The sequence below is a fragment of the Schistocerca americana genome, chromosome X, assembly GCF_021461395.2.
Source record: "Schistocerca americana isolate TAMUIC-IGC-003095 chromosome X, iqSchAmer2.1, whole genome shotgun sequence".
NCBI lineage: Eukaryota > Metazoa > Arthropoda > Insecta > Orthoptera > Acrididae > Schistocerca > Schistocerca americana.
In genome coordinates this window covers 267544387-267571918 of record NC_060130.1, presented here as the reverse complement: position 1 = coordinate 267571918, position 27532 = coordinate 267544387, and the positions used below count along the sequence as shown (strand labels likewise).

At 42.3% G+C, this 27532-nt stretch overlaps 1 protein-coding gene across 1 annotated transcript in view; it reads right to left on the bottom strand.

Annotated features, from left to right (window-relative positions):
- LOC124555588 overlaps window positions 1–27532 on the bottom strand; it is a 1059882-nt gene that overhangs the window by 398755 nt on the left and 633595 nt on the right. The window contains exons 8-10 of the mRNA XM_047129551.1: window positions 21669–21848; window positions 11151–11243; window positions 2108–2275 (exon numbers count right to left, since the gene is read on the bottom strand). Coding sequence (XP_046985507.1) covers window positions 2108–2275; window positions 11151–11243; window positions 21669–21848 — 441 coding nt within the window. The remainder of the gene's footprint in view (window positions 1–2107; window positions 2276–11150; window positions 11244–21668; window positions 21849–27532) is intronic.

The window sequence follows — 27532 nt, the reverse complement described above, 5'->3', positions numbered from 1 at the left end:
GACACCACAGGTACTCTGGGCATACTAGTTTCAGCTGGTCCTAGAGCACCAATAAATAAGAAAGAGTTTATCTATATTTCAGTCATCAACATGTATACCCCATAAGCCGTCTTGCAGAATGTGGTGTAGTATACCTTGTTGTGTATCACTGTCACATCCCCCCTTTTCATTTCAGTCATGAATGTGGGTATTTTAAAATACCTCTGCATGTTTCAGGGGATTATTACCAGAAAGTGCGATTTTCCCGTCTGATTCATGGAACATAAGGTTCAAAATCAAATTTTGTCAGGATATCCCCATACTCTAGAAATTCCTTGCTCGACTAGACAGTGGTAAACCGAAATAATGGAAATATATTTTGCAGAGAGGTAATCCACAGTATGCTATGGTAGATTACTGATATGGGAAACGACTGGTGAATGGCACGTTTAGGAGTACTTATTGTTGATGGTGAAATTTTGAGGTGGGTATTAACACACTCACCTGATGTGATTCTCAAAGAGAGGACATTGTTTGTCCTCTTGACAGTAGCATTGCAGAGGAGCACAGACTGACTTTCCCTATCTATGTGGTGCCTACGATAAAGATCCAGTTTGACAATGATAATTTTTGTGTCTTTATTCGACAGGGCACTAGTTCATTTTGTATGGTATTAGGTGAAGAGCCTTTTCCATGGACTGATCTCTTGAGAGACCTGAATGAAAGCTGAATGAAAACTTGTGTGACCATGTGTAAATAAACACTTGTCAGGCCACAGAAATCTCCATTGATATTTATCGTCACAGCAGATCCCCATGAAGAAAGAATTTTAATTTTGCACCATCTCAACAAGATTTCGTGGAACTTCCTGGCAGATGAAAACAGTGTGCCGGACCGAGACTCGAACTCGGGACCTTTGGCTTTGGCGGGCAAGTGCTCTACCAATTCGCAGAAGAGCTTCTCTGAAGTTTGGAAGGTAGGACACGAGGTACTGGCAGAACTGAAACTGTGAGGACGGGTCGTGAGTCGTGCTTGGATAGCTCAGTTGGTAGAGCACTTGCCTGCGAAAGGCAAAGGTCCCGATTTCGAGTCTCGGTTCGGCACACAATTTTAATCTGCCACGAGGTTTCATATTAGCGCATACTCCGCTGCAGAGTGAAAATCTCATTCAAGATTTCGTGGGGTTCCCCTGCCGTCTAGTATTGCATCAGGTACAACATAATGAGATGAAAACATGGGAAAATGTGATATTTCAGATAGATTTATGTATACTTCTGATCACTTAGGTTACGTTTTGAGCCTGCAAACTTACTTGAGCATATCCCATTACTTCTGATTTTCGTTCGAATAGTGATATATTCATCCTACTATAAACATCAGTGATTTTAAAAAGAGCGTTTTGGTGCCTGATAACCAAACACTATCAACAAGAACATACCTCCTTCCCACAAATAAAGACACTAAATGTTACATATGTTACGTAATCAGGGTTCTCAGAGAAAAATGTAAGTGCTCGTTTTTCCCGCGCACCGTTCGAGAGTGGAACGGTAGAGACACAGCTTTAAGGTGGTTCATTGAACGCTCTGCCAGACACTTTACAGTGAACAGCAGAGTAATCACGTAGATGTAGGCGTAACATGTTTAAGTAAATAAAACAGTAACTTCAGGCATATGGAGTATTTTTAGTGTCTCCACCAAAACTGTATTAATTATCATTAAAATTTTCGTCTGTGTTAACGGCCCGGTGTAAGTCTTTCAACTGGATGTCACTCCGGCCATTTGTGTGTCCCTTACGAGATATGTTAGTTGGTTTCAAACTAACCATTCATACAATGTGGCAGGATCTGTGTAACACATGCTACTGTTCTAGAAATTAATTTAATTCAGATGATTTCACTACCATCACGCAATATTTTTCGTTTTTCATTCTGTTGTTGCACCCATTAACAACAGATGAAGTACTTGTGAAGGAAAAGGAGCAGGTGAATTGCTGCCAGTGCTGAAAATTTAGCTATGAACAATGAAATCATACTTAGATTCAGTCCAATGTTACAGATACTTTAACACAAGAATAACTTAAAAATCAACTGACATCATAAAATAGAGTAAGGAAAAAAAGTAAATTCACCTCTAATGGTTTATGTAAAAATGTTGTGAGGTCAGGTTTCCGCCGAGGTACAGTAGGCTCTACAACAAGTCGCATAAATTCTTGATTCCTCATCTTAGACACCAAAAGACAGTCTGCTGCTTTTAGGCCCACCAGATACCGTTTGTATGAATTGGTGAGTACATTCAGCTGAAACATTAAATGCAGTTGTTGTCATTCTCCATTATCTGTACTAAGAAAATGAAACGAATTTCCACTAAACTAAAATTCCTACCGCAGCTGTACCTATACTGAATTGGTGATTTTGTTACTTGGTTAGAATTTGCTTCCAGAAAATAGGATTGCCATTATATGACGAACATATCTATCTTTACTTAGCACAACATCAGTTATCTTAGTTTTTAAACAGTTTAGTTCATAGAAAAATCACTTTAGTTTTATAGAAAATAACATTCTCTATAAATGAATGTTTACTGTTTTCTGTGCCAGTCGGTAATACAGGGTGAGCATAAAGTCTTGCCCTGATTATAACAATTTATTACAATTATTATTGTTATTGTTATTACAATAATCGTTTGACATAATAATTTGCATTTGATGCCGTTACGTTGTTTAGTGTTACTAGTATTTTTAAGACCACTTACGTTAGTAAACCTCAACGTGTGCTCCCTAGGTAGTTCGGAGAGGCGGTATTCCAGTTCCTGCCAGGTGTTTCGTAACATGTGTTCTGTCACAGTAACCACTACAGCTTGTACCCTAGCTTTCAGTTCGTCGACGTCAGCACCTGGCGTGACGAAGACTCTGTCCTTGTTATAACCCCAGAGGCTAGGGGCGTAATGTCTGGAGAGCGGGGTGGCCAGGGTGTTGGACCGTTCCTTCCAATCTACCGATCCGGAAATGTTTCATCCAGGAAATCACGCACTATCAAAGCCCAATGTGGAGGGGAGGGGTGGGAGGGGGCGGTGCTCCATCTTGCTGGAACACCAGTTGCTGACGTCGGCGAACTGAATCGATTACTCGATAAATAGTAAAATTCTCAAGGCTGTCAACTCAACTAAGTACCTGGGTGTAAAAATTACGAACAACTTCAGTTGGAAAGACCACATAGATAATATTGTGGGGAAGGCGAGCCAAAGATTGCGTTTCATTGGCAGGACACTTAGAAGATTCAACAAGTCCACTAAAGAGACAGCTTACACTACACTCGTTCGTCCTCTGTTAGAATATTGCTGCGCGGTGTGGGATCCTTACCAGGTGGGATTGACGGAGGACATCGAAAGGGTGCAAAAAAGGGCAGCTCGTTTTGTATTATCACGTAATAGGGGAGAGAGTGTGGCAGATATGATAAGCGAGTTGGGATGGAAGTCATTAAAGCAAAGACGTTTTTCGTCGCGGCGAGATCTATTTACGAAATTTCGGTCACCAACTTTCTCTTCCGAATGCGAAAATATTTTGTTGAGCCCAACCTACATAGGTAGGAATGATCATCAAAATAAAATAAGAGAAATCAGAGCTCGAACAGAAAGGTTAGGTGTTCGTTTTTCCCGCGCGCTGTTCGGGAGTGGAATGGTAGAGAGATAGTATGATTGTGGTTCGATGAACCCTCTGCCAAGCACTTAAATGTGAATTGCAGAGTAATCATGTAGATGTAGAAGGCTAAGATACAAGCTGCTGTGGGTACTGTGATACAACCCATGTTACGAAACACATGGCGGGAACTGGAATACCGCCTCGACAGTCTCCGAGCTACCAAGGGAGCACACGTTGAGGTTTACTAACGTAAGTGGTCTTAAAAAAACTAGTAACACTAACCTATGTAACGCCATCAAATGTAACTTATTATGTCAAACGGTTATTCTGTTATACATTTTTATAATCAGAGGAAGACTTTGTGCTCACCCTGTACTACTTTTAACCTGTTTTCATCGGAGCTATGGTACGGATTTTAAGGGTTCGGTAAGTAACGCAACACATTTTTTCTCTTGGGCAATTTCGTTTAAAAAGATACGGAATTTGTTGTGGGACATCGTGGAATATTCCCGATTCAACCCCTATAGTTTCATAGAGTTCCGATAGGTGTCGGCGCTATACGTAGCCTTTAAAATGAGGTCTGTAACGGAAGGGCGTTCCAAGTAGAGAGCTGTCATTAAGTTTCGTTTCGTGGAAAACCAGAGCATCGTAGATATTCATAGGCGCTTCCAGAGTGTCTACCGAGACCTGGCAGTGAACAAAAGCACGGTGAGTCGTTGGACGAGGCTTCTATCATCAACGCAACAATGTCGCGCAAACCTGTCGATATCCGACGCGCCGGCCGGTCGCACACAGGTGTGACTCCTGCACTGCTGGAACGTACGGACACACTTATTCGTGGTGATCGAAACATCATAATCAAACACCTCAATGCATAACCGGACTCTCTGTTGGTAGTAGTGACACACTCGTCCACCACTTGGGGTAATCAAAGGCGTGTGCCCGCTGGTTTCCTAGCCGCGTAACGGGAAACCATAAAGAGCAACGAAGGATCATCTGTGCGGAGTGGCTTGAGCGTTACGAGGCGGATCGTGACAGCTGATCGTCACAGTCGTTGCAAGATGGGTTCACCACTTTGAAACGGAAACAAAACGGTAATCTATTGAGTGGCGCCGCACCACCTCTCCCACGCGAAAAAGTTAAAAGCCGCACGCTCATCCACTAAAGTGATGGCGACGGTCCTCTGGGACTCTGTAGGGGTTATTCTGTTTGGTGTCCTCCCTCATGATGCAACGGTCAACTCTGAAGAGTATTGAGCTACCCTCAGGAAATTGAAGAAACGACTTCAGCGTGTTCGTCGCCACAAAAATGTAAACGAACTTCCCCTTCTCCATGACTCAAGGCCTTACACAATGTGTGTATTCGAGAGGGGCTCACAAAGCTTCATTGGACTATTCTTTCTCATCCACCTTACACCCCAGACTCGCACCTTCCACTTCCATCTGTTTGGCCCAATGAAGCATACAATCAGCGAGAAACAGTACGTTGATGATTGGGAGGTTACTGATGCAGCAAGACCATGGCTCCTACGTGGACCACTAGAGTGGTACGCATTCTGCCAGTAAGGTGCCGTAAGGCCGTCGTATTGAACGGAAATTATGTTGAAGCATACGGTTTTGAAGCCAAACGAGTGGGGAATAATATGATGTACTGAATTTTGAATAAAACCAACCTGCTTTACGAAGAAAATGTGTTGTATTACTTACTGAACGCCCCTCATACACAAATCAAATATCATATTAATTTTAGACTAGGTACAATATTTGGGCATTGGATAAGATGGGGCTAATCTCAACTGCCTTTCTCAAAAAGAAAGATTATTATTTGGTACTCATTTTGATTTCTAAACTCACAGTAAATAACATGAGCAGTTATCAAACACAGTACAAGGCCACTTTTTACTACTGAAACAGCTTAGAGACTGACATCTTGGGTTGTCGGGTGTTCTGCCGGATATCAGCGTCGTACTTGCACGATATTTCGGTCACGTAGCTCGTAACCTTCATCAGGTGCGACCTGAGACTGCTCCTCGAGTGGACCTGGTCCAGTATTAATGCCTTTGGCCTTCCCCCTCCACCAACGGCTGCAGGCGCTTCCTCTGTGGTCCGCGCCCATTCCCTGCGACCTGCTGGAGCGTTGCTGCTCCGTTTTCCGTCCGCTGCGGTTCTAGGTGTTCCCTCTGCGGTCCACGCCCACCAAACCCGCTCCTGGGGGTTTCATCTACGGTCTGGTGAGCGTCGTGGTGAGCGGGCGCGGACCGCAGGGGGAACGCTTGGTACCCCAGACCGTAGATGAAACCCCCAGGAGCGGGTTTGGTGGGCGCGGACCGCAGAGGGAACACCTAGAACCGCAGCGGACGGAAAACGGAGCAGCAACGCTCCAGCAGGTCGCAGGGAATGGGCGCGGACCACAGAGGAAGCGCCTGCAGCCGTTGGTGGAGGGGGAAGGCCAAAGGCATTAATACTGGACCAGGTCCACTCGAGGAGCAGTCTCAGGTCGCACCTGATGAAGGTTACGAGCTACGTGACCGAAATATCGTGCAAGTACGACGCTGATATCCGGCAGAACACCCGACAACCCAAGATGTCATTAGATCGCCGGGAAAGCCTGAAGAGTTACAGCTTAGATACTTCTGGGAAATGATTTTATGAACCCTGAATAGCAGGTAATGGGATTATAAACCGTTTCTTGCAAATAAATTGTTAGTTTCTTCTTCAAATACAGACCACAACGGTTCTCAAGAATTGCGAACGTGAGGCTAGCTCAACTATGTCATCCCTACGTTTCTCAAATAACTTTGTAAATTTTCGGCTATGTGAGTAGGTGAAGCATCATCTAAATATGGGTACGCACTAGACCAACGAATGCCAACGAACAATAACCAACCGCTTCGTTGGTCGAAAACTGCTTAGTGCATACAGGCGGGATATCGAAGCCAAGGAAACGGTTGGCGTTGGTTGCGGTGCGGACTGCCGGCGGTAAAATCAAAGCGTTGGTGGTGAGTTGGGCTTGCTACCCACATTCTAAGGCGGACGACGAGTCGAATGATCGTTGGTTCAATAGCGACTTGTTGCGTCTGTTGAACGGGTATGTATTTATCGTGTGTAAAATATTGGAATATTGAGTAAAATTTGTAGCTCTCATTCGCAAAAACATTATGAAATACCTCCTATTTCAATTCAGCTTTAAGGTCAGACAGTTTTCTCCCACTACACTGTTACCTACTTTTTAAAACAGAGGTAGTCCACCAGCATCGTCCCTTCTACTTCTTTTTCTGGTGATCAGCTTATCGCAGAAAAATAATTCTGCAGATATGACGACTGTCAAACCGTCTCCTTCCTCCATAGTATCGGTCAGTGAAACTGTTATTAAAACGCTACTTTATAACAACAAAATGCGAGCGACCTCGACAAGTTATCAGAGCCAACTGCGATTCCACATGGCCGAATCTATTGATCCCAACCCCTTGGTTTGGTGAGAATGATAGGACGAACACCAATGCAACGTTCGGCCGAATCCACTGGTTATCATTCGTTTGCCTTCGTTGGGCTAGTTCAAAAAATGGCTCTGAGCACTATGGGAATTAACATCTATGGTCATCAGTCCCCTAGAACTTAGAACTACTTAAACCTAACTAACCTAAGTACATCACACACATCCATGCCCGAGGCAGGATTCGAACCTGCGACCGTAGCAGTCGCGCGGCTCCGGACTGAGCGCCTAGAACCGCTAGACCACCGCGGCCGGCGTGTTGGGCTAGTGCGTACATGCATTAAAGGAAACAGTTCCCTGTGTGGAGAACATCTGTACCCATAGATAAAAACAAAAATGTGACATCATAGACAATATGTTGAGCTGCTGTGCTGACAGGCAGAACGGAAATGCTGTTACACACTGTGCTTTCTGTCACAGCCTTTAGAAAAGAAAACAAGCCCACATTCACACAAGCAGACACACCTCATGCACACTAGAGCACAATCTCTGGCCGCTGCAACCAGAATGCAACTATCGTGTTGAACGAAAGCAGCAATCCGAAATGAGGCAGGGAGGGTGGAGTGAAATGAAATGACCGTACGACATTGTTGGACGGGAGACCCCATGGGGTGTTCGGCCGCCGAAATTGCATATCCTTTTTAGCTGACGTCACTTCGGCGACTTGCGATGAAAGACAAACACCCAATCAGTACGAGGCAGAGAAAATCCCTGACCACGCCGGGAATCGAACCCGGGACCCCATGCGCTGGAAGCGAGAACGCTACCGCAAGACCACGAGCTGCGGTCGAGGATGGAGTGATGGCAGGATATAGGTGGAGGGAGAGAAGAGCACAGTCTGGTGGAGCGTGCAGCAGGACAAGGCTGCCAAGAGAAGGGCCGTGATGCTGTGGTGGCGGGAGGGTGGAATGGGGGCCGGAAAAAGGAGAGGCGCAAAGAAGAGGAAAAGATAATTGCACTGACAGAGAGCGGTAGACAGTGACACTGAGGAGATGTAAATTGAGAGGAGTTGATACGACAGAGGGGCAAAAACCGTTGGCTGGAGGGAGGGGCATAGAGTAAATATCTCTGGAGTGAGCACTGCGTTCTGCGCATGTTGTCAACATTAAACCAGGATTGTCACGTGTTTTCGGGACTTCGCTGTGCGTGTGTGCTTTCTGCAGCGTTTGAAGTTTATAATATCGAGAGTTTTTGTTATGTTTCACTGTTTGTTGATAGTGTAATAGCGAGGGTAAATTACTGTTGTTCCTATGGATGCAAAGAAAAATATGTGAAAGGAGGGATAGTAACTTTTCATGGGTACATACCATGTAGCTCTAATTATAGTTATCATATTAGTAAGAGACACTGTATATGTTTAAAAATTTCGAGACGCCGTATAATTAAGGCTTGATTCTGTAGACCAATTTTTCTACGATTTTATGACTATAGAACAGATATTACGGCTCGTACAAAAGCTTACAGCCGGCCGAAGTCGCCGTGCGGTTAAAGGCGCTGCAGTCTGGAACCGCAATACGCTCTGGTCGCAGGTTCGACTCCTGCCTCGGGCATGGATGTTTGTGATGTCCTTAGGTTAGTTAGGTTTAACTAGTTCTAAGTTCTAGGGGACTAATGACCTCAGCAGTTGAGTCCCATAGTGCTCAGAGCCATTTTGAACCAAAAGCTTACAAACAATCGCTTCCTCTCGTAAATTTGTTAGTGGAACAGGAAAGGGAATGGTTAGTTGTTTCAGTAAATACTATCCTCCATGCATTTATCAGTGACTTGTCGATTATGTATATAGATTACTCAGTCTACTATTTATTTAATAAGCTGGGAGCAAGTACTTAAAATGCGTTAAATAAATGCCTCAAAGTGCCACCAGTAAGAAAAATTGTGCTTTAGGTCGCAAAAACAAGAAAATAAATATGCAGAAATACAAGAAAAAAGGACGAATTAGCAGGGATATGTTCGCTAATGTGTGGCAAATTCGGTGTTTTTCGGAAACTTGCAAAAGTACTAGCGTACTGTCAAGTCGTTTTGCAAGACCATCACTGCAAAAATGTACGTCAGGTTCTCTAATACTATAAAGTGCCGTATCTTACCGAAAACTACCAAAAATCGAGTGCATCTGAACTGTAACACCTATCGCAAAGAAGCAGAATGTAATATTACTTGCCCTTAAAAGTTACGTAGCTGGTTTATTCCCGCTGTCAAATGGATACTGTTAAAATGTCTGCGCAACATATATAAATAATCCACGACACGTACGAAAAGAATCCGTCTGTAAAGGGATGTAGTGACATTCTAAATATATAGGGCACTATACGGACAAACACACGACGTCCCGAGATCACGTGACCATACCGGCAATGTATGTTGACAACACAAAATCTGTTCTGCGCATGTGAATGCTCACTACAGAGATATTTACTCTATGGGAAGGGGGAAAGTACGTAATCGCAGGTTGACGCCGGGATAATTTAAGATGTGGAGAATGTATTGTGAGGATTCAATGCACAGTGAAAAGTGGAAGTGAAATGTGCACATAAATGTGTCCGAAAGAATGCCGAAAATCGGCCAGCTGGAGCATCCAGACCGAATAAATACATCTGTAGCACGGGGCACATGGATTAACAACAGCAGAAATCGCCACTGAAGATGGTTCGTAAATAAAAGAAACAAAATGAGTGTGGCAGAAAACAAACTGACTTTCATTTAGTGAAAAGATGGAATACACTCACATGAATTTTGAAGCGTCTAAAGAACGACGGAAAACGGATAAAACGATCTGAAACTTATCTTCTACTGATGATCTGCAGACATTTATTTCAAGAGCTTCATAACCAAGCACCTTAATGTTCTGTCTAAATTATTATTATGATAATGTAACTGATGTGGGTTTGGCACGTACTTCTTGTACTAATGTTTTAATTTGTACCACATCTTCATATCCTTTCCAGAATGGACCAGAAACTATCAGCGTAGTATGTACAATGGTATTTTATACCTGCAAGCGAGACGGAAGAAGTTGTGGCCACACATATTAAAAATCATAGTTGTTAACTTTTGAAAATTTCCTTACTGCTAAAAGGAATAAAATCACATTAAAACCATGTATGTGCTCCATGTAGTAATAGGCACTGTGGTGTTAGGGAACACAGCTACATAAGTAGTGGCTTCCTTGCGTACAAACTAAGGATAATGATGCATTCCAGGATTTACCGTAGCAATAATTCTCATGATTATTATTTAAGTTATTTGCTGCGCGCATTTTCTACGTTTCCTTCAAAACTGAAACTCCGGGAGACAGCATGGAGGGCTACGTTTAAACATTGTCATACTCCAAGAAAGGGTAGGTAATGATACTATGCGTAGCTATAGGAGGTTAGTATATGACTATACCATTGAGTGTGCAGGATATGTACCACGCCAATATGCATGTCAAAATTCACATGACGTAATCTATATACCAGCAGACCATTAAGATTTACAATTTTTAACCCAGTTAGACAATACGTAGGTATGCTTAGATAGTGATCAAACTGATAATGTCAATGAGGAAACAAAAACTGAGAGGTATATAAATATTTACAATGAAATAAATACCCCTAGATGCATACAGGCGTTGATATAAAGTCAACGGGGACAGTTGAAAATGTGTGCTCTGACCGAGACTCGAACCCGGTATCTCCTGCTTACTGGCATCCATATGAGCCACCGAGGACACTGAGGATAGTGCGACTGCAGGGATTTATCTCTGGCATGCCTCCCGCGAGACCCACATTTGCAACTTATTGTCCCGCACTATATTCATAGTGCCCCTGCCCATCATTCTAATCATTCGCGGCTTTACTGCCGATCCCCGTAAGAGCTCGGCCACTGTTTATGCATCCACGCAAAAGATGGTGAGCCTTATATATTTCATTAGTGTGCAAATTAATCATTTTTTGAGGCATGTAGTATGAATTCAGTGATGAAAAATACATAATTATAATCAAAAGTTCAGGACTAAATGTTAAACTGTTGACACCCGATTCATCGTGAATTACACTTCTCTTACCTTCCTCAAATAAACTCTACCAATTCCCGGAGCACACTGTTCAGCGTCATCTTGAACTAACTGCTCTAGTATATCTTCTGTTAACCGCAAGAGCTGAAACAGACATTTAACAGTATGAAAAGTTATGCCAAATTACACCGAAAATTTAAGAAACAGTTAATCTGTTAACTAGGGAAAATAAAGAAATTAGGGTACTGATTTAGGGTGGTGGGATGTTTGTGTAGGTTAGAGAACAATAATATCAGCCATAAAGCAGTATGCTAGTATTTTAGATTTTCGGAGAATTCTTCTCAAGATATTAGTAAACATCACTTACAAAAATACTGACTGCAAGTAGAAAGAACGTACTGTAAAGTAAGGAATAAAAATGACCCTACGTTTTGTAAGCCATAAGTGTTCTCTCTTAGTTACAAAGTTCCAGTACACTAACAGTAAATGTGCGCACAAGAACTAATTTTTCACTCTCCAATGTAATGTAAGCTGGTACTGAACTTCCAGACAGAAAACTGTGTGCCAGACAGGGACGCAGATCGGTGTCTTTACCATCACTCTTACAGACTGAGCTGTGCAGTCACAACACGTGGTCCACTTCATAGCTCAAGTCCGTCAACAGCTCTCCTGTCCAGGCCAGTTCGAGAACATTTTACCGCACCAGCGATATATCTGACACAACACTCCCCCCTCCCACCCCCTCCTTCCCACAAACTTTAGTTGCCTTTCCTTCAACACCTGGTTAAATTTTCAAAAATAGATCTAAATCTAGTGGTCATGGAAGTAGGTTGTTTTCTCCTTTAAAAATAAGTCCTTCAAGGACTGTTCACTGTAACAGAAACAAATTTATGAACCTTATTCCAATGTCAAATATTAACAGAAGAAACAATTCATTTCCATTTAAGGTAAATTTCTAAGACCTAGCTTTCAATGCCAGCAGAGAGTACTAGACCTATTGTATTTTTCCTGCTTCAGTAAACTGTGCTGTCTATTAAACTAAGCGGAAAGAATGAAAGTATAAACGTCCTCTCATCTTTTTGTTTAATAAGAAAACTTTATAATTCTGTAATTTACAAAAAAAGAAAGTCACTTTCCATCATAAAATGTGAGACATAAATCTAAAACGTATCATGTAGTTTTATATTGATGTGTTTAACATAAGACAATAACTCCGTAGGTTGTATGTTACATGTGAGGAAACTCACCAGTAAATAGCTAAATTTTAGAAAATTTACCATAAAATAGCTGAAAATCAATAAATATGGTCAAAACTTTCATGTTCGTGACTGAAAAAGAAACCTGTTGTGACACGAAAGAGATATAATGTGTTACTGATGATAAAGTCATACATACATATACATTTGTTCAATATACACTGCCCAACATAAACAGTGGTGCTGCCGCCAGAAAAGGAGGAGAAGACGAAACTAAACTACACAGGTTGAGAGGTATGTGATTACAATATCGAATTAAATTTACAAAAACTTATCAGTATGAGCCTATTTCTCAGTATGATGTCGCATTCGGTGATACGACAGTTCAAATCCCAGTGCGATCATCCAGCCTGAGACTTTCCATAACTAACCTAAATTGCTTAAAGCAAATGCCGGGATGGTTCCTTTTGAAGGACAAGGCCGACTTCCTTCCACTTCATTCCCTAATCCGAGCTTGTGCTCTGTCTCTAATGATTTTATGTCGACGAGACATTAAATTCAAATCTGCCTTTTTCTTCAGTATGATGTTGCATTCCCTCCGGCCTGGATGCATGCTCTGATTCGGTTGGAAGGGTTCCATAAAGCCGTTGTATCAATTCCTGAAGCAAGGTGGCCACAACTGTCGTAACGGGTCATTCATACCGCGGGTACTGTCGCTGGGATGGAGTTGATATCCGAGCTGTTTCCAGACATGTTCTATCGTGGATAGATGTGACTATCCTATGACCCCAGCAACCCACAGACAGTTCATAGAGACATGTGCCATGTGTGGACTAGTATTGCGTGTTGAAAAATGGCACCACGATACTGTTGTTTGAGAACTAACATATGAGGACACAGAATGTTTCTGACGTACTATTATGCCTTCAGAGTTCCATCAGTCACTACTAACCTTGGGCTGACGTCACATAAAATAGCTCCCCACACCATGACGCCAAACCGCTGTGCTTCTCCAAAACATTGAAAGAATCGTACCTCTTTCTAGGTCGCCGCGATACTCGCCGACGATGGTCATCCAGGGTAGTCCAGAACCGTGATTCATCACTGAACTCAATGCGACGCGATCCATGATACCCGATCATGACACCACTTGACACGCAGCTATTTATGTTGTGGTGTTAAGGGCAGCCTATGCATGCAATGGTAATTCCCCAGACTGGCTGCTGCTAATCTCTAACCAGAGATGTGGGGTGACACAGAATGCTGCTGGGAGTCCACTACTTTTTCACGGACTGTAATCACACATGTGAAGGGGCTACAATGTGTTTGTTGCACAATACTGCAATTCTCACTTGTGGCGGTCAGTCGTGGTCGACTGGAAGCTTGACGTGACGTTCTCACGCAGTCCAACATAGGGCCAGTCTCAAATCCAAATTCCCCATATATCTGACTATTATACCATTCGACCAGTTGGCCAAATGGAGACTCACAATGGGGCCATTATCAAACTCTCTTAGGCACTCATGACGTTGTGCCACACGAGTTTGCGGTATCTCCGTGTCCTTCACAGTCATCACTCAGCATCTGATGTGGTTCACGACACTTATATACCCTACTAGGTCGTGTAACAACACTAAACATGAACAACGCCAGTGCACGCTGGGGGTCGTTCTACCTGTCGCAGAGAATTCCAACTTAATTCCTTTACATATCCTATGATGGTATGTACGTGTACGAAAACTCATTGACATCCGACCGTGTCTTCCCAGTGCTTTTTTTTTTTTTTTTTTTTTTTTTTGCTGTTATCTTCCATCAGTTTTTCCCTGGAGTAAAAACATTACAGTGAAATTTTTCTAGCCTTTAACTCAGCAAAATTTTTCAAAATACAACCTGAATCTGTTGACTTCAAGATATCGCTTTTAGGGCTAAACTTGACAGTCTGCACAATTGCTCTTGAGAAAGTGTTGACCTTGTCTTTATCAACATGAGTTTTGAAATAATCGGTTCACCACTAGTTATAGATAGAGCCAAAGTCAGGAGGAGTCGTAAGCTTACGAAAGCAGGGAGAAAAATATTGATAAAATAACTTTCTGTGTTGTAAAATAATGTGTTTTGTGGAGAACTCCCAGTAGGAAGAACGGTCGCTATGAACAAAACTCCACTGCTTAATTCCTTCCCTCTGAGGGCACATTCATCACTATCTCACAGATGAAATTTGAGTCCATTTAGATAGAGACTTAATCGAAAAGTTTACATTCCAAATATATTTGTACTAATTAGAACAATATTTGATTTTAGTGGTGGCCCGTTACCACAACTTTGCAATTATCTCGGAAACGATTCGTTTGCGACCCACGTTTACCCGAACGCTTTCGCTTCTGTTATCGTGTACTTTCATCCCTGTCAGTTTCGCTACTAATTATGATACACCCTACTTAGAAATTTTGCACTCGCCCATAAGTGATCACCCATCTGGGCAGCCGTAGGTGTAAGTGGTTTTTAGGCGGTTTCGCGCATCCCACTAGGCGAATACCGCCTGGTTCCCATGTTCCACCTCATGTACATGTTACGCACACATTTAGGCCACTTTCTTACACTTGCACACAGAATTGACTCTACACGCAGACAGACTGAGTACTCTGTTCCTACCTTGGGGGGAGGGAAAAGGGGGGGGGGAGCGGGAAATGAATAGGAGACTGATGAACCTTAACTGTTTCGTCTCCTTAAGCAGTTACTCGGCATCCGCCTAAGCGACCGCTTGTGTCACTTGGGTATTAAACCGACCCTGCTCCTATCCTAAAACTCTGCAGACGTTGTCCTATTTCCTGCCCGAGCAGCAATGCTGGGAGGAAAGACATGACAGAGAACGGTTTAGCGAAAGTTTAGAGTCTTGATTCCAGGTTCAGAATAACAAAGAAATGTAATCTGTACATAAATCCCTTCTTACATCATTTCACGTGAAAATGTTTTCGTTTTCTTTTACTTCATACAATTTCTTCTGTGTCAGGCGACGTGATCTGGCAATGCAATTATCAAGTAATATTTGGCAGCTGTTCCTGGCAGAGCTATGTAAGTTCCCCCGGTTCAAAAAAATTCAAGATCTATTCCTTATATAAAGAAAAAGTACATCTCTTTCTCCACATGATTCAAAGCGGAAAGGTTCCCTCACTTTAGTGGTCATAAAGAAGAAGGAGGCGACTCTTTTCGCGGGTGGTGACGCATTTGGCCCCTAGTTCAGTGTGTACATATACATGCTGCAGACTTTTAAGGAGTAGCAAATTTTCTTTTACATTCCAAAGAGAATTATTGATGAAATATCCACCGGAACATGTAGATATTGACGCAGTATAGTCAGCGGTGATAGGCCGACAAACACGATAGGTACAGAGGGCGCTACGAGAGCTACAGATTAAACTACTGCGGAACTACGCCACAGAAAACCAATAACATGGGAGAATCACGTGACCCATGGCTGATATACGGTAACAGGGACCGACACCGCTACTCTCCAGCACTTCTCTGTTTAAGCTTTGTGTCAGCTACTGCATCCTATCTGCACATAGTACACTTTGGACTGGCTAATGTTATTGAGATTCTCTCGGTAGACACCGACCTCCATCGCGAACTTGGTTCAGCTGACCTTAAGACGACCTCGCTTGTCATGGTAGTGGCTCTTATTTTGATTCTGTGGGTGTTTAAGTTACAGTATTGCATTTCATACTATATAACAAAGGAGCTGGGAGGCTCACAGCTTCTGAAGTAACTTCGGATTATCGCCAGTGCAGAGTAGCGACAGAGGAAATATTTTAATGCTGTGGAAGTTTCACGCTACTCAAGATTCCAAAGGTCGCTACGGTGACGACTGCATCCTTCCAGCATTGTTACAAAACGATGGGAAAAAGAATACTCGTGTCTTTTTTTTTCGCCTAGACAACGCTCCTACGCGTCTCGTCGTCGGTCATTCCTGACCCAGGAGATTCTTCGACACAACAATACTGAAGTGATGTCTCAAGCTGTCTGCTCATCTCTCTTCGAGTGATTTATAGCTTTACCCAAGGTGGCCTTTTTCCTGGTCGAACCGCTATTGCATCAGCTGTTTTGCAGTAGACAAAACAAACTCCTACAGAAGCGTTCGTAACTGCCAGGCAGCTATGGCGCCTACATTATGTAACTTGATAATTGGCTCAATCTAGTATCCGCCTAACACGTGCGGAAAATAGCTTTATAGCAACATCCTTGATCTCCAGGTAGTGTTGCTACCTAGTAAAGCGCAACTCACAGTTCTGAATATCGTCTCGAGCACATGTGGGTTTTCAGTGTGGCGATGTTTTGTCATTGTCCTACATGGCTAATTGGTTTCAGAGACCAATAAATTAATTAGACTGGCGTGCGGATGCGACTTTGAGCTGGCTTAAGTTCTAGCGAAGCAAACTCTTGCTTCATTACGCTATCGCATTAGGCCCTCCCTTACCACACGCTGACGCATTTCCCCTGTTATCAAACCTTAAAGACTTCTCTTCACTTAAATAAATCGTAGCAACCGTTTTTCGCATCTCTTGTCGCTGGAACTATTCCTGTATTGAGTGTGAGTACACAATTGGTATTCACCCATTCCCTACATGGAAATTACGACGGAAATTCGTTTATTAATGTTCGATCGATCGCGAAATGGAAAATACACTAAAAATCAAACATGTGTTATTTGAAATAGTTAGTTACACCTTCCAGCTACTTCTCTACATAGACGCCGCCCCGACTTAGACTTTGTCGTAACATTCATTGTACCAGCTTTCCAATACCCTCCCTATAGAAGGCATCTGCCTGTACTTTCTATCAATTCTCTGCGCTGGTCTGCAGCTCGTTGTCTGTGCCAGAATGTTGTCTTCATAGCCAGCGGTTCATGGGAGCGGAGATCAACATCAGAGGTGCCAAATCCGGGCTGTATGGTGGGTGATCAATCACTTCCCATCGAAAACGCAACAAGCAGGACCGTTTCCATTGTCTCTGCAATGTGCGACCGAGAATTGTCATGAAGAAGGAAATTTATGACAGTTACGTTATATGGGCTGCATGAAAGCAGGCGCAATCTCTCAGCAGGCACTAATATTTGGAGGGAGACAATATTTTCTAGGCATGTTTACGTGCTCTCTGTGCGCTCAGAACTGAAAAGAGTGAGCCGGCCACAGTGGCCGAGCGGTTCTAGGCGCTTTAGTTTGGAACCGCGCGACCGCTGCGGTCGACGCCTCGTTTGGTGTAAGGAGCGTAAACATTGTACGATTGAACAGTGGAAAATCGTTGTATGGAGTGACGAATCACGGTACACAATGTGGCGATCCGATGGCAGGGTGCGGGTATGGCGAATGCCCGGTGAACGTCATCTGCCAGCGTGTGTAGCGCCAACAGTAAAATTCGGAGGCGGTGGTGTTATGGTGTGGTCGTGTTTTCATTGGAGGGGCTTGCACCCCATGCTGTTTAGCGTGGGACTATCACAGCAAGGGCCTAAATTGTAGTTTTAAGCACCTTCTTGCTTCCCACTGTTGAAGAGCAATTAGGGGATGGCGATTGCATCTTTCAACACGATCGACCACCTGTTCATAATGCACGGCCTGTGGCGGAGTGGTTACACGACAATAACATCCCTGTAATGGACTGTCCTGCACAGAGTCCTGAATCCTATATAACACCTTTGGGGTTTTTGGAACGCCGACTTCGTGCTAGGCCTCACCGACCAACATCGATACATCTCCTCAGTGCATCACTCGGTGAAGAATGGGCTGGCATTCCCCAAGAAACCTTACAGCACCTGACTGAACGTATGCCTGCGAGAGTGGAAGCTGTCATCAAGACTAAGGGTGGGCCAACACCATACTGAATTCCAATATTGCCGGTGGAGGGCTCCACGAACTTGTAAGTCATTTTCAGCCAGGTGTCCGAACACTTTTGATCACATAGTGTATCTGTTGAGAGGCCAGAGAGAAGTGTGGCTCCTGATATGGGGGAGCAGCCTTTTCAGCAGTTGCAGGGGGAACAGTCTGGATGATGTACTTACCTGCCCTTATAACATCGGCCAAAACAGCCTTGCCATGCTGGTACTGAGAAAGAGCAAGAGGAAGATACAGCAGTAATTTTTCTCGAGGATATGCAGTTCTACTGTGTAGTTAAATGATGCCAATTCTCTTGGATAAAATATTCCGGAGGTAAAACTGTCCCCAACTCGTATTTTCGGATGGGGCCTACTCGGGAGGATGTAGTCATCAGGAGAAACATTTCTAGCGGTTTACGGATCGGAGCGTGGAATGTTAGAGCCCTTAATTACACAGGTAGGTTAGAAAATTTAGAAAGGGAAATGGATAGTTGGAAGTTACATATAGTGGGAATTAGTGAAGCTCCGTGGCAGCAGTAACTGGACTTCTGGTCAGGTGAATACAGAGTTATAAATACAAAATCAAATAGGGGTAATGCAGGGGTAGGTTTAATGGTTCAAATGGCTCTAGCACTATGGGACTTAAGATCTGAGGTCATCAGTCCCCTAGAACTTAGAACTACTTAAACCTAACTAACCTGAGGACATCACACACATCCATGCCCAAGGCAGGATTCGAACCTGCGACCGTAGGAGCCGCGTGGTTCCGGACTGAAGCTCCTAGAACCGCTCGGTCACCGCGGCCGGCTTTAATTGTTGTGGGGGTTCGAAATCGATAACAGAAAAAGGAAGAGAAGAAGAAATGAAAGAGGATGCCGCCTAGTAGAATTTTGCACAGAGCGTAATTTAAGCTTGGCTAACACTTAGTTTAAGAATCATGAAAAAAGGTTGTATACGTGGAAGAGATCAGGAGACACCGGAAGGTTTGTGATTGAGTGTATGATGGTAAGACAGAGATTTCGGAACCAGATTTTAAATGATAAGAAATTTCCAGGGGACACTGACGACAATTTATTGATTACCAACTGTAGATTAAAACTAAAGAAATTGCAGGAAATTAAGGAGATGGGACCTGGATAAGTTGAAAGAACCAGAGGTTGTTCAGAGTTTTAGAGGGAGTATTAGCCAACGATTGTCTAGAGCAGGGGAGATGAAAACTATAGAAGACGGGTAGGTAGGTGGTTAGTGTTTAACGTCCCGTCGACAACGAGGTCATTAGAGACGGAGTGCAAGCTCGGGTTAGGGAAGGATTGGCAAGGAAATCGGCCGTGCCCTTCCAAAGGAACCATCCCGGCATTTGCCTGAAACGATTTAGGGAAATCACGGAAAACCTAAATCAGGATGGTTGGAGACGTATAGAAGACGAATGAGTAGCTTTGAGAGATGAAATAGTGAAAGCAGCAGAGGATCAAACAGATAAAAGACAAGGCCTAATGGAAATCCTTGGATAATATAGGGGATACTGAATTTAACTGAGGAAAGGAGAAAATATAAAAATACAGTAAATGAAGCTGACGAAAGGGAGTACAAACTTCTAAAAACCGAGATTGACGGAAAGTGGAAAACGGCTAAGCAGGAATGGCTGGAGAACAAATGTAATGATTTAGAAGCATATTTCACTAGGGGAATGATAGATACCGCCTACAGGAAAATTAAAGAGGCTTCTCGAGAAAAGAGTATATAGAGGGCCCACGTAAGTGAGATGAACTTGAAGGCAATGTTACAGAAATGGAAGATGTCGTAGCTGAAGGTGAGATGGGAGACATGATACTGCGAGAAGAATTTGACAAAGCGCTGAAAGATCTAAGTCGAAATAAGGCTTCGGGAGTAGACGATATTTCGTCACAAATACTGGTACGGAAGATGTGTGAGATACGCGAAATACCCTCAGACTTCAAGAAGAATTTAATAATTCTAATTCCAAAGAAAGCAACTGTGAGAGATCCACCAACTTGAAAAAGTAACCAGCCTTTAAGCCAGAATAGTAGGAACCACTGACAAGTCGCAGTGGGAGGAATATTTTCAGGGAAGCTTGAAAAGAGACCGACAGCAAGCAGGGACGAGCACGACGACGTACACAGCCACTATGCTAATGAATGTTCGACTCAACTGAAATGGAGCCGTATTCTCCTTATAGATAATCCATGCGATGGAACATAAAAACTGCAACCACAGATGGAACGATCGAGAAAGCGTGCAGTATTGGATGGTTGGCGATTACAGACGTATGAAATAGCAGAAACGGCGTACCATTAGCAAGAGTTAGGCACATTTTATATGCGGAATTAGCTACGAGAAAGCTTTGTGCATAATGGATTAAAATTTGTAGAAAGTTGATCACGTGAAAACAAATTTCTCAATGACATTAGGGCAGCTTCAAAAAGAATCAAACCATTCTTCTGAGCTAATTTGACACTCTGGATGAGGCATGTGTCCATCACAACACACCAGGAACGAAATACCACAAAATCAGGGGATGAAATCCGCCGAGCCTGCACCAAAAATTTGATTTCAACTCCTGTAAAAGCATTGTTTAGTGTTCCCAGTGTGCAAAATGGATTATTCATATTGATTACTTCTCAAAGAATAAAAAAAAGGCAAATATTATCCAGTATATTGGACAATCTATATAGGCCTAGTGGCATGGATAGCGGGCCATGCACATACCCACATGGGGATTTTGGCAGTGGGTAAGCTGAAGGGATTTGTAGTACATTTGCGGAACATCCACATCCATTTGTCAGATTCGCCACTTGCTGACTTCGACATGTTCTTGAATTTAAAGAATTTGTGGCAGGAAAACGTACTGAGTCCAATGAACAAATTATGGCACCCGTAGACGCAATTTATGAAGACTTTCTAAAATCACCCTTCAAAGATTTAATCTTGTCATTATAAGAAATACTGAATGACGTGCACGAAACTGAACGGAGGATAAGTCGAATAATAAGTCTGTTTTGATGAATGAAGACGTTTTTCGCTGCCACGCTGCGAAATTTTCATCTTTCAGTTGTATGTGAGCGGAAAAAGTATGTCATACAGGAACGTGCGACTAATTCCTAAGGTTGGCGTCTCTATTACTAGATTGTTTTAACACCTACATATATTATTAGCAAGAATGTAAAGAAAGTGTTACCGGTTATATGTTCATTGTCGATTTTCTGTTTCAGAATATTTTCCGTATGCACACTGCAGAAGAGCTAAGAAACACTACTTCGGTACAAGCAAGCGTTGCATGAGACCTGTACATTGCAGAGCGTAAGGTGGAACTAATTCTGTCAAAAACATGTGTAAACTGAGGCGGTAAACTTATTACTGACACCCAATAAAACATATATCATTATTTATAAATGCCAGTGTCAGAAAGAATTTGATCGACATTTTGATACTTAAAATGAGCTCCTTGCAAACCAAACTGATAAGTATAATACAATATGTTGAAAACTGTACCTCTTCGCAATTCTGGAAAAGTGTTTGGTGCTCATTCGAACTGAGAAGGTCTTTCCTTTCGCTAAGGGGAAGCAGGAACCTACTAACTCCAAACTGCAGCACGCCGGCGAAGTGCTGCTCTTTGTACATAAGTTGATAAACTGCTTGCCGCCTGGCGTCCTCTTGATTTAGTGGTTCGATCTGGAACAGAAACAGAACTTGTCACTTGCGTTCTGAAAACAAAAGGATCACATAAAAAATTACAAAGATCAAAATGAGTTCGTTATCTACGGTAGCTAAAGTGGCAACTTAGACGGAACATCTTCTGAGAGAGAAAGTACTTTATGAGAAACAGCAGGGTGAAGAGTAAGACCCGTGAACCACCCTGGTGACACAGAAGTTAGTAGGAATTGTACAAACAAAGCACTTATTCTCTGTGACTTTTCAAGTATGATTGGTAATTATGGTGGAAGAATGAAAGTTTCCACCCAGTCGGACCCAGAAAATTTGCTGCGTCAATGACTGTATCCCACAAGAGTTGAAAACTACAGTTCGTGTACTGCACTTGGCATTTATTTTTAAATTTCAAGGCAGGCTTAAATTTTTGAGAATATCCAGATTCGATTTGTATTTTTATCTCAAATATACAAGACTGAGGGGCTGGTCCTATAAGCGAATAAAATTTCTGTTGGTGGCTGGAGTGTACGTAATTTTGTACCTTGAAGTCACATTCTGATTTATTTATTTCATATATCAGGACACTTTTGATTGGTCTGTGAATATATTCCCAGACTGCCCACCTGCTACAACTTCGTCATCAAAGGAAAGATCGTGTATGTTATTTTTCTGAAAATGATATGGAGTCTGTCATGTATTTTTACATTTTATTTGTTAATATATTGTTTATTGTAGGCGAACTGAAGGGCACAGCCAAGAATTTGCGTAGCCAGATACGATAAACTGCACTCAACTCAATCACTATAACACATGGAAGGCAGTAAATTCTGCTCGATGTAATAAATGCTGCTCACGATTCGATCCGGATGTTGCGCACCAAGTCCCAAGATATATCGCTCTGTACGTTGTGCTATACGAGAACATTATTCTGTTCACTATGGCCGGTGTTTGTAATTTCTGGTAATGCTTTCAGTACCTGTAGTTTCTGATTTCCAAAAAAGCACTTTTCAGTTTCCTAAATAAAATAAAATCTAGAACATAAAGCTTTACGCTACTATTCCCCATGCTTCATGTCATTCTCTGACGTGATCTAATGACTTTAATCTCAGAGACAGTATAAAAAATGCAATATCTTTCGTTTGGACTTCGTATCACGGCATAGGCGGGACTAGAATCAGAAAGACGGTCTTGTTTAATCAAGGAGCTTCTTTGTTTCCTTACCTTTTTCCATGCAAATAGTAAGCTGTCGCACACGGAAGTCTATTTTGTCTTGGTAGCTTCAATTGTGTAACGTAATATGTCAGTCAGTCATAAGAAAAGTAGATTCATTAACAGTTTGCACGCAGAGCTGGTAACGTTAGTTTTGCAAGCAAATTTCCATGCATCAAACAAACCTAGTAACTGCTGTGATTGCAAAAAAATGGCAAAATGGTTTCAAAATTTAATAATTCACTAACAAGGTAGCATTCCCAAGTGTAATTAAATGAACTTGATGAAACTTAGTGGGTCGTTAGAGGGGGCTTGCGCTTTTAAGAGGTTAAACACCTCCCGAAATGTAATTTGGGATAACAAAAGTTGATGTATAATTAATGTTCTTGAGAACTGTGTAATCAAATTGTGTAATAATTTGTAATTTTGCAAAATACCCCACAACAATTAATTAATTTTGAAAAATGCGAACTTTTGTTATAACATAAATTGAAGAAACTTTCAAGCCACATACATCCCTGTGTAATAAAGCTGGTTTCTGAAATACCAGTTCTGGAAAATATGGTGTACACAGTGTGCTGTGGGAGAATTTTCAATATACCTAATTATAATAACCAAACATTTATTATTATTCTAACTATTTAATTTACTTATATTTTTTATGTTTTAAATTGTCATTTTACGTTTTACATTCATGTTTCTTTTATTTTTTAATTTACAGTTTCACAAACGTGTGTTTTGTTAGTTGAAAATAATAATTAATTCACCATTTTGATAGAAAATAACTACAATAACGACAGTCTGTAAGGAAATGCTTAAAACATGGCGTATTTTTGCACCACGCACATAAAGTGAACGAAATTCCTTCACGTAATATAAAAGACGGGGAAGACAATATAAAATAAAATTCAGTAGGATTTCAAACTATCACGGGTGATCCTCTAAATATACTGATTGTATCAGGCACATTTCATTACATTAGTAAGCCTTAGCGAAGAGAAATGATTATGTACTCTTGACTGCAGCTTGATTATATTGTTTTTCGAGGGCAGATTAACATCATAATCATGCAACAGAACTAGATCTGAAAGTCTTCTTCCAACATCGAAAGCCGTATACGTAGCACGGCTGTACCTATGCCGCCCCTTTGGGATCACCAGACGAGGAAGTTCCTTGTGCTCAGATATGATGCTCTAAACGGTTCTTTCACAATGACCACCGCAGGAATCTAACAATAACAGATGTTTCTCCCTTACTGGGAAAGGAATCGTCCTTCAAATATCTTTTGGTCTGGTCAGGCGTTTGTTTACCCGATTTCGATGTGTCACAAGGCCTTTTGGGGCTTCAAAAACAGATTCTCAAATTCTCGGTCCAAACTCACCATTACTTTCCTTTAAAACTATGAGAAGACAGGGGTAAGTGAAAAAAATCGTTTTGAGCTTCGTACTCGAGGACACGAAACATCTGATGCTCCCAAAGGGCTCGATGGCACAGGTAAAGCCGTGGAACGCATACGGCTTTCGGTGTTGGACGAACTTCGTGAGAAGAGTTTCAGATCTAGTTCTGTCGAATGATAATGATGTCAGTCTCGACTTGAGAAACAATACAGTCAAGCTGCACTAGTACGTAAGCAATTCTCTTTGCAAAGGCTTATCAATGTACTGAAGTATGACTGACAAAATGAAGATATTTAGATGATCACCCGTGACAGTTTGAAATCGTGCTGAATGTTGTTTTATATTGTCGTCTCCGTCGTGTATGTTAAGCGAAGAAATTTCGTTCATTTTGTGTGCCTGGTGCAAAAAAACCCTTTGTTTTTAGCGTTTCCTTCCAGATTATCAGTATGTTAATGTCTTCTCCGTCGTGTATGTTACGTGAAGAAATTTCGTTCATTTCGCGTGCCTGGTGCCAAAAACGTTACGTTTTAAGTATTTCGCCGGCCGCTGTGGCCGAGCGGTTCTAGGCGCTACAGTCTGGAACCGCGCGACCGCTACGGTCGCAGGTTCGAATCCTGCCTCGGGCATGGATGTGTGTGATGTCCTTAGGTTAGTTAGGTTTAAGTAGTTCTAAATTCTAGGGGACTGATGACCTCAACAGTTAAGTCCCATAGTGCTCAGAGCCATTTTTTTAAGCATTTCCCTTCAATATATGATTATTGTAATTATTTTCTATCATAATAATGAGTTACTTATTATTTTTAATTAAGAAAATACACGTATGTGACTGTAAACAAATAAACAAATGAACTTTGAATGTAAACTGTAAAATAACAGCTTAAAACATAAAACAAATATAAATAAAATAAAGAATTAGAATAGTAATGAATGTTTAGACATTTTAATCAGGTACGTTGAAAGTACTCCGACAGCACTTTGTGTACAGCTTATTTTCCGAAAATGGTATTTCAGAAACCAGCTTTATTATACAGGGATGTATGTGGCTTGAAAGCGTCTTTAATTTATGTTGTAACGAAGGTTTCTATTTTTCTAAATTAATTAACGGTGGGGGCGGGGTAGAGGATGTATTTTGCAAAATTTCAGATTATTACACAAGTTGATTTTACAGTTTTCAAGAACATTAATTACGTATCAACTTTTATATAGAAACATTTTTATATACCATCGTTTTGAAGCGAAGCCACAACAGAGATCGCCGTGCTAGCCGTCCGCAGACGTCTCATTGCCCGTCTGTGTACTTCCGTTGCTACAAACAAGCTCATTTCCTGCTTCAAAGTATTTGACGTCGCTGTGCAATCCTGCTGGGCAGAGTGCAAAATATGTCAGTTCTCTCGGGTGCTAGCCGTGTGGGGCCATTGAAATCATACAAGGCGTTGAGTGCCGCATGACTATCGTCGGATCTCGACAAGCGCGAGCAGCTATACAGTGGCATAGTAAACCACAGTCTCAACAGGCCACAATGCAGCCGCTGTCGAATTACGTGTGACATTAAACCATTCTCCTACCTACAGGAGGCATTACGCGTCAAAAACAACCTACATGCAAATGCCGTTTTTGAATGAGAAACTCACTGCGTTATCTTTCCTCGCATACAGGAAATAAATGGCGTCATTCCTACTTGATTTGGGTGTTTGCGCTGAAATGGTAATTGTTGCATACGAAAGCTTGTAGTACACTTCATGGCAGCTTGTTGTTTGTTGTATGCCACCTTCATGATATTGAAATTTAAATGGCCACCAGCCGGCCGAAGTGGCCTCTCGGTTCTGGCGCTGCAGTCTGGAACCGCGGGACCGCTACGGTCGCAGCTTCGAATCCTGCCTCGGGCATGGATGTGTGTGATGTCCTTAGGTTAGTTAGGTTTAACTAGTTCTAAGTTCTAGGGGACTAATGACCTCAGCAGTTGAGTCCCATAGTGCTCAGAGCCATTTGAACCATTTTTTAAATGGCCACCAGTCTGGATGAATGACGAAGAGAAAGTGAAACCCGGTGCTGCGCCGGCACGTAGCCTACTCACTCAAAGATCATCCAGGGGCACCGAGCTTAACAGCTCACACCATAGGTAAACAAATACCAATAGCTCACAAGTTCTGACCTTATGAGTCGTTGTTTGAGAGACGCGAAGGTAAGAGGAAGTACGAGGAGAGCCCCCTCTGCTGCAGAAGAGGAGATTTTTATGATTAAAGCATCTTCGTAGCTCAAGCAAGAGTCTTATAAAAGCGTGCCAGTAACAGTACTGTTGCTACAACTAACTTGTGACTTCGCAATGCTGTCAAATAACAGAAGGAGGTTGGCAGCTGCAAAACATTGGTATGATCCATAAAGGAGATTGATTTTCACTTAAGGGGAGGTTTACTATCTTTTGGTTCAAAAAAACGATTTTTTAAATTGCATTTTTGGATCCACAAAAGTGTTTAGCATCCACCCATGCAACGGTTTTTCCGAATACGGAACGAAAATGTTTGTTATTCGTGGTTGAACAAAAAAATGCACCTGCCTGAAATCGGCCTTGTTCACGCACCAGTTTTTTCTTTCGGAGGACGAGTTATTGTACCGGTGCTCGGGAGGAAACACACAAAATTCAAATGGAAGTTTGAATGCGTGTGTTTGGAAGTTAGCCCCCAAGCATTTGCATTCTGGTGCGAAAACTGTTGAGATTGCGAGTTTCTTGGCAGTGAGCAGTTTCAACGAAGGGTATTCAGCAATTCTGAAGACCATGACAACGATGGACGTCACCCTGGGACTCTATCCGACGCAGTTCGCCAAGCATTCGGAGGGCCACCGGATTCAAGCAGCCGAAAACCGCTTGTCACCGGCCGTACGAGCGGCTCTGTATCAGCGCAGGATGGCCCAGATAGAGCAGAACGCCCTCTATGAGGAAGAGGAAGGACTAGTTTATGGACCCGGAATAGCAGATTGAAAGTAAGTTGCATAATATTGCATCTATATGTAGTACAAACTTCAAAGGCATTTTTCTCGAAACGCTTTTTTTCATCGCGCGGTATGGTAACTTCAAGTCCATTGAACCTATTGGCATGATTCTTT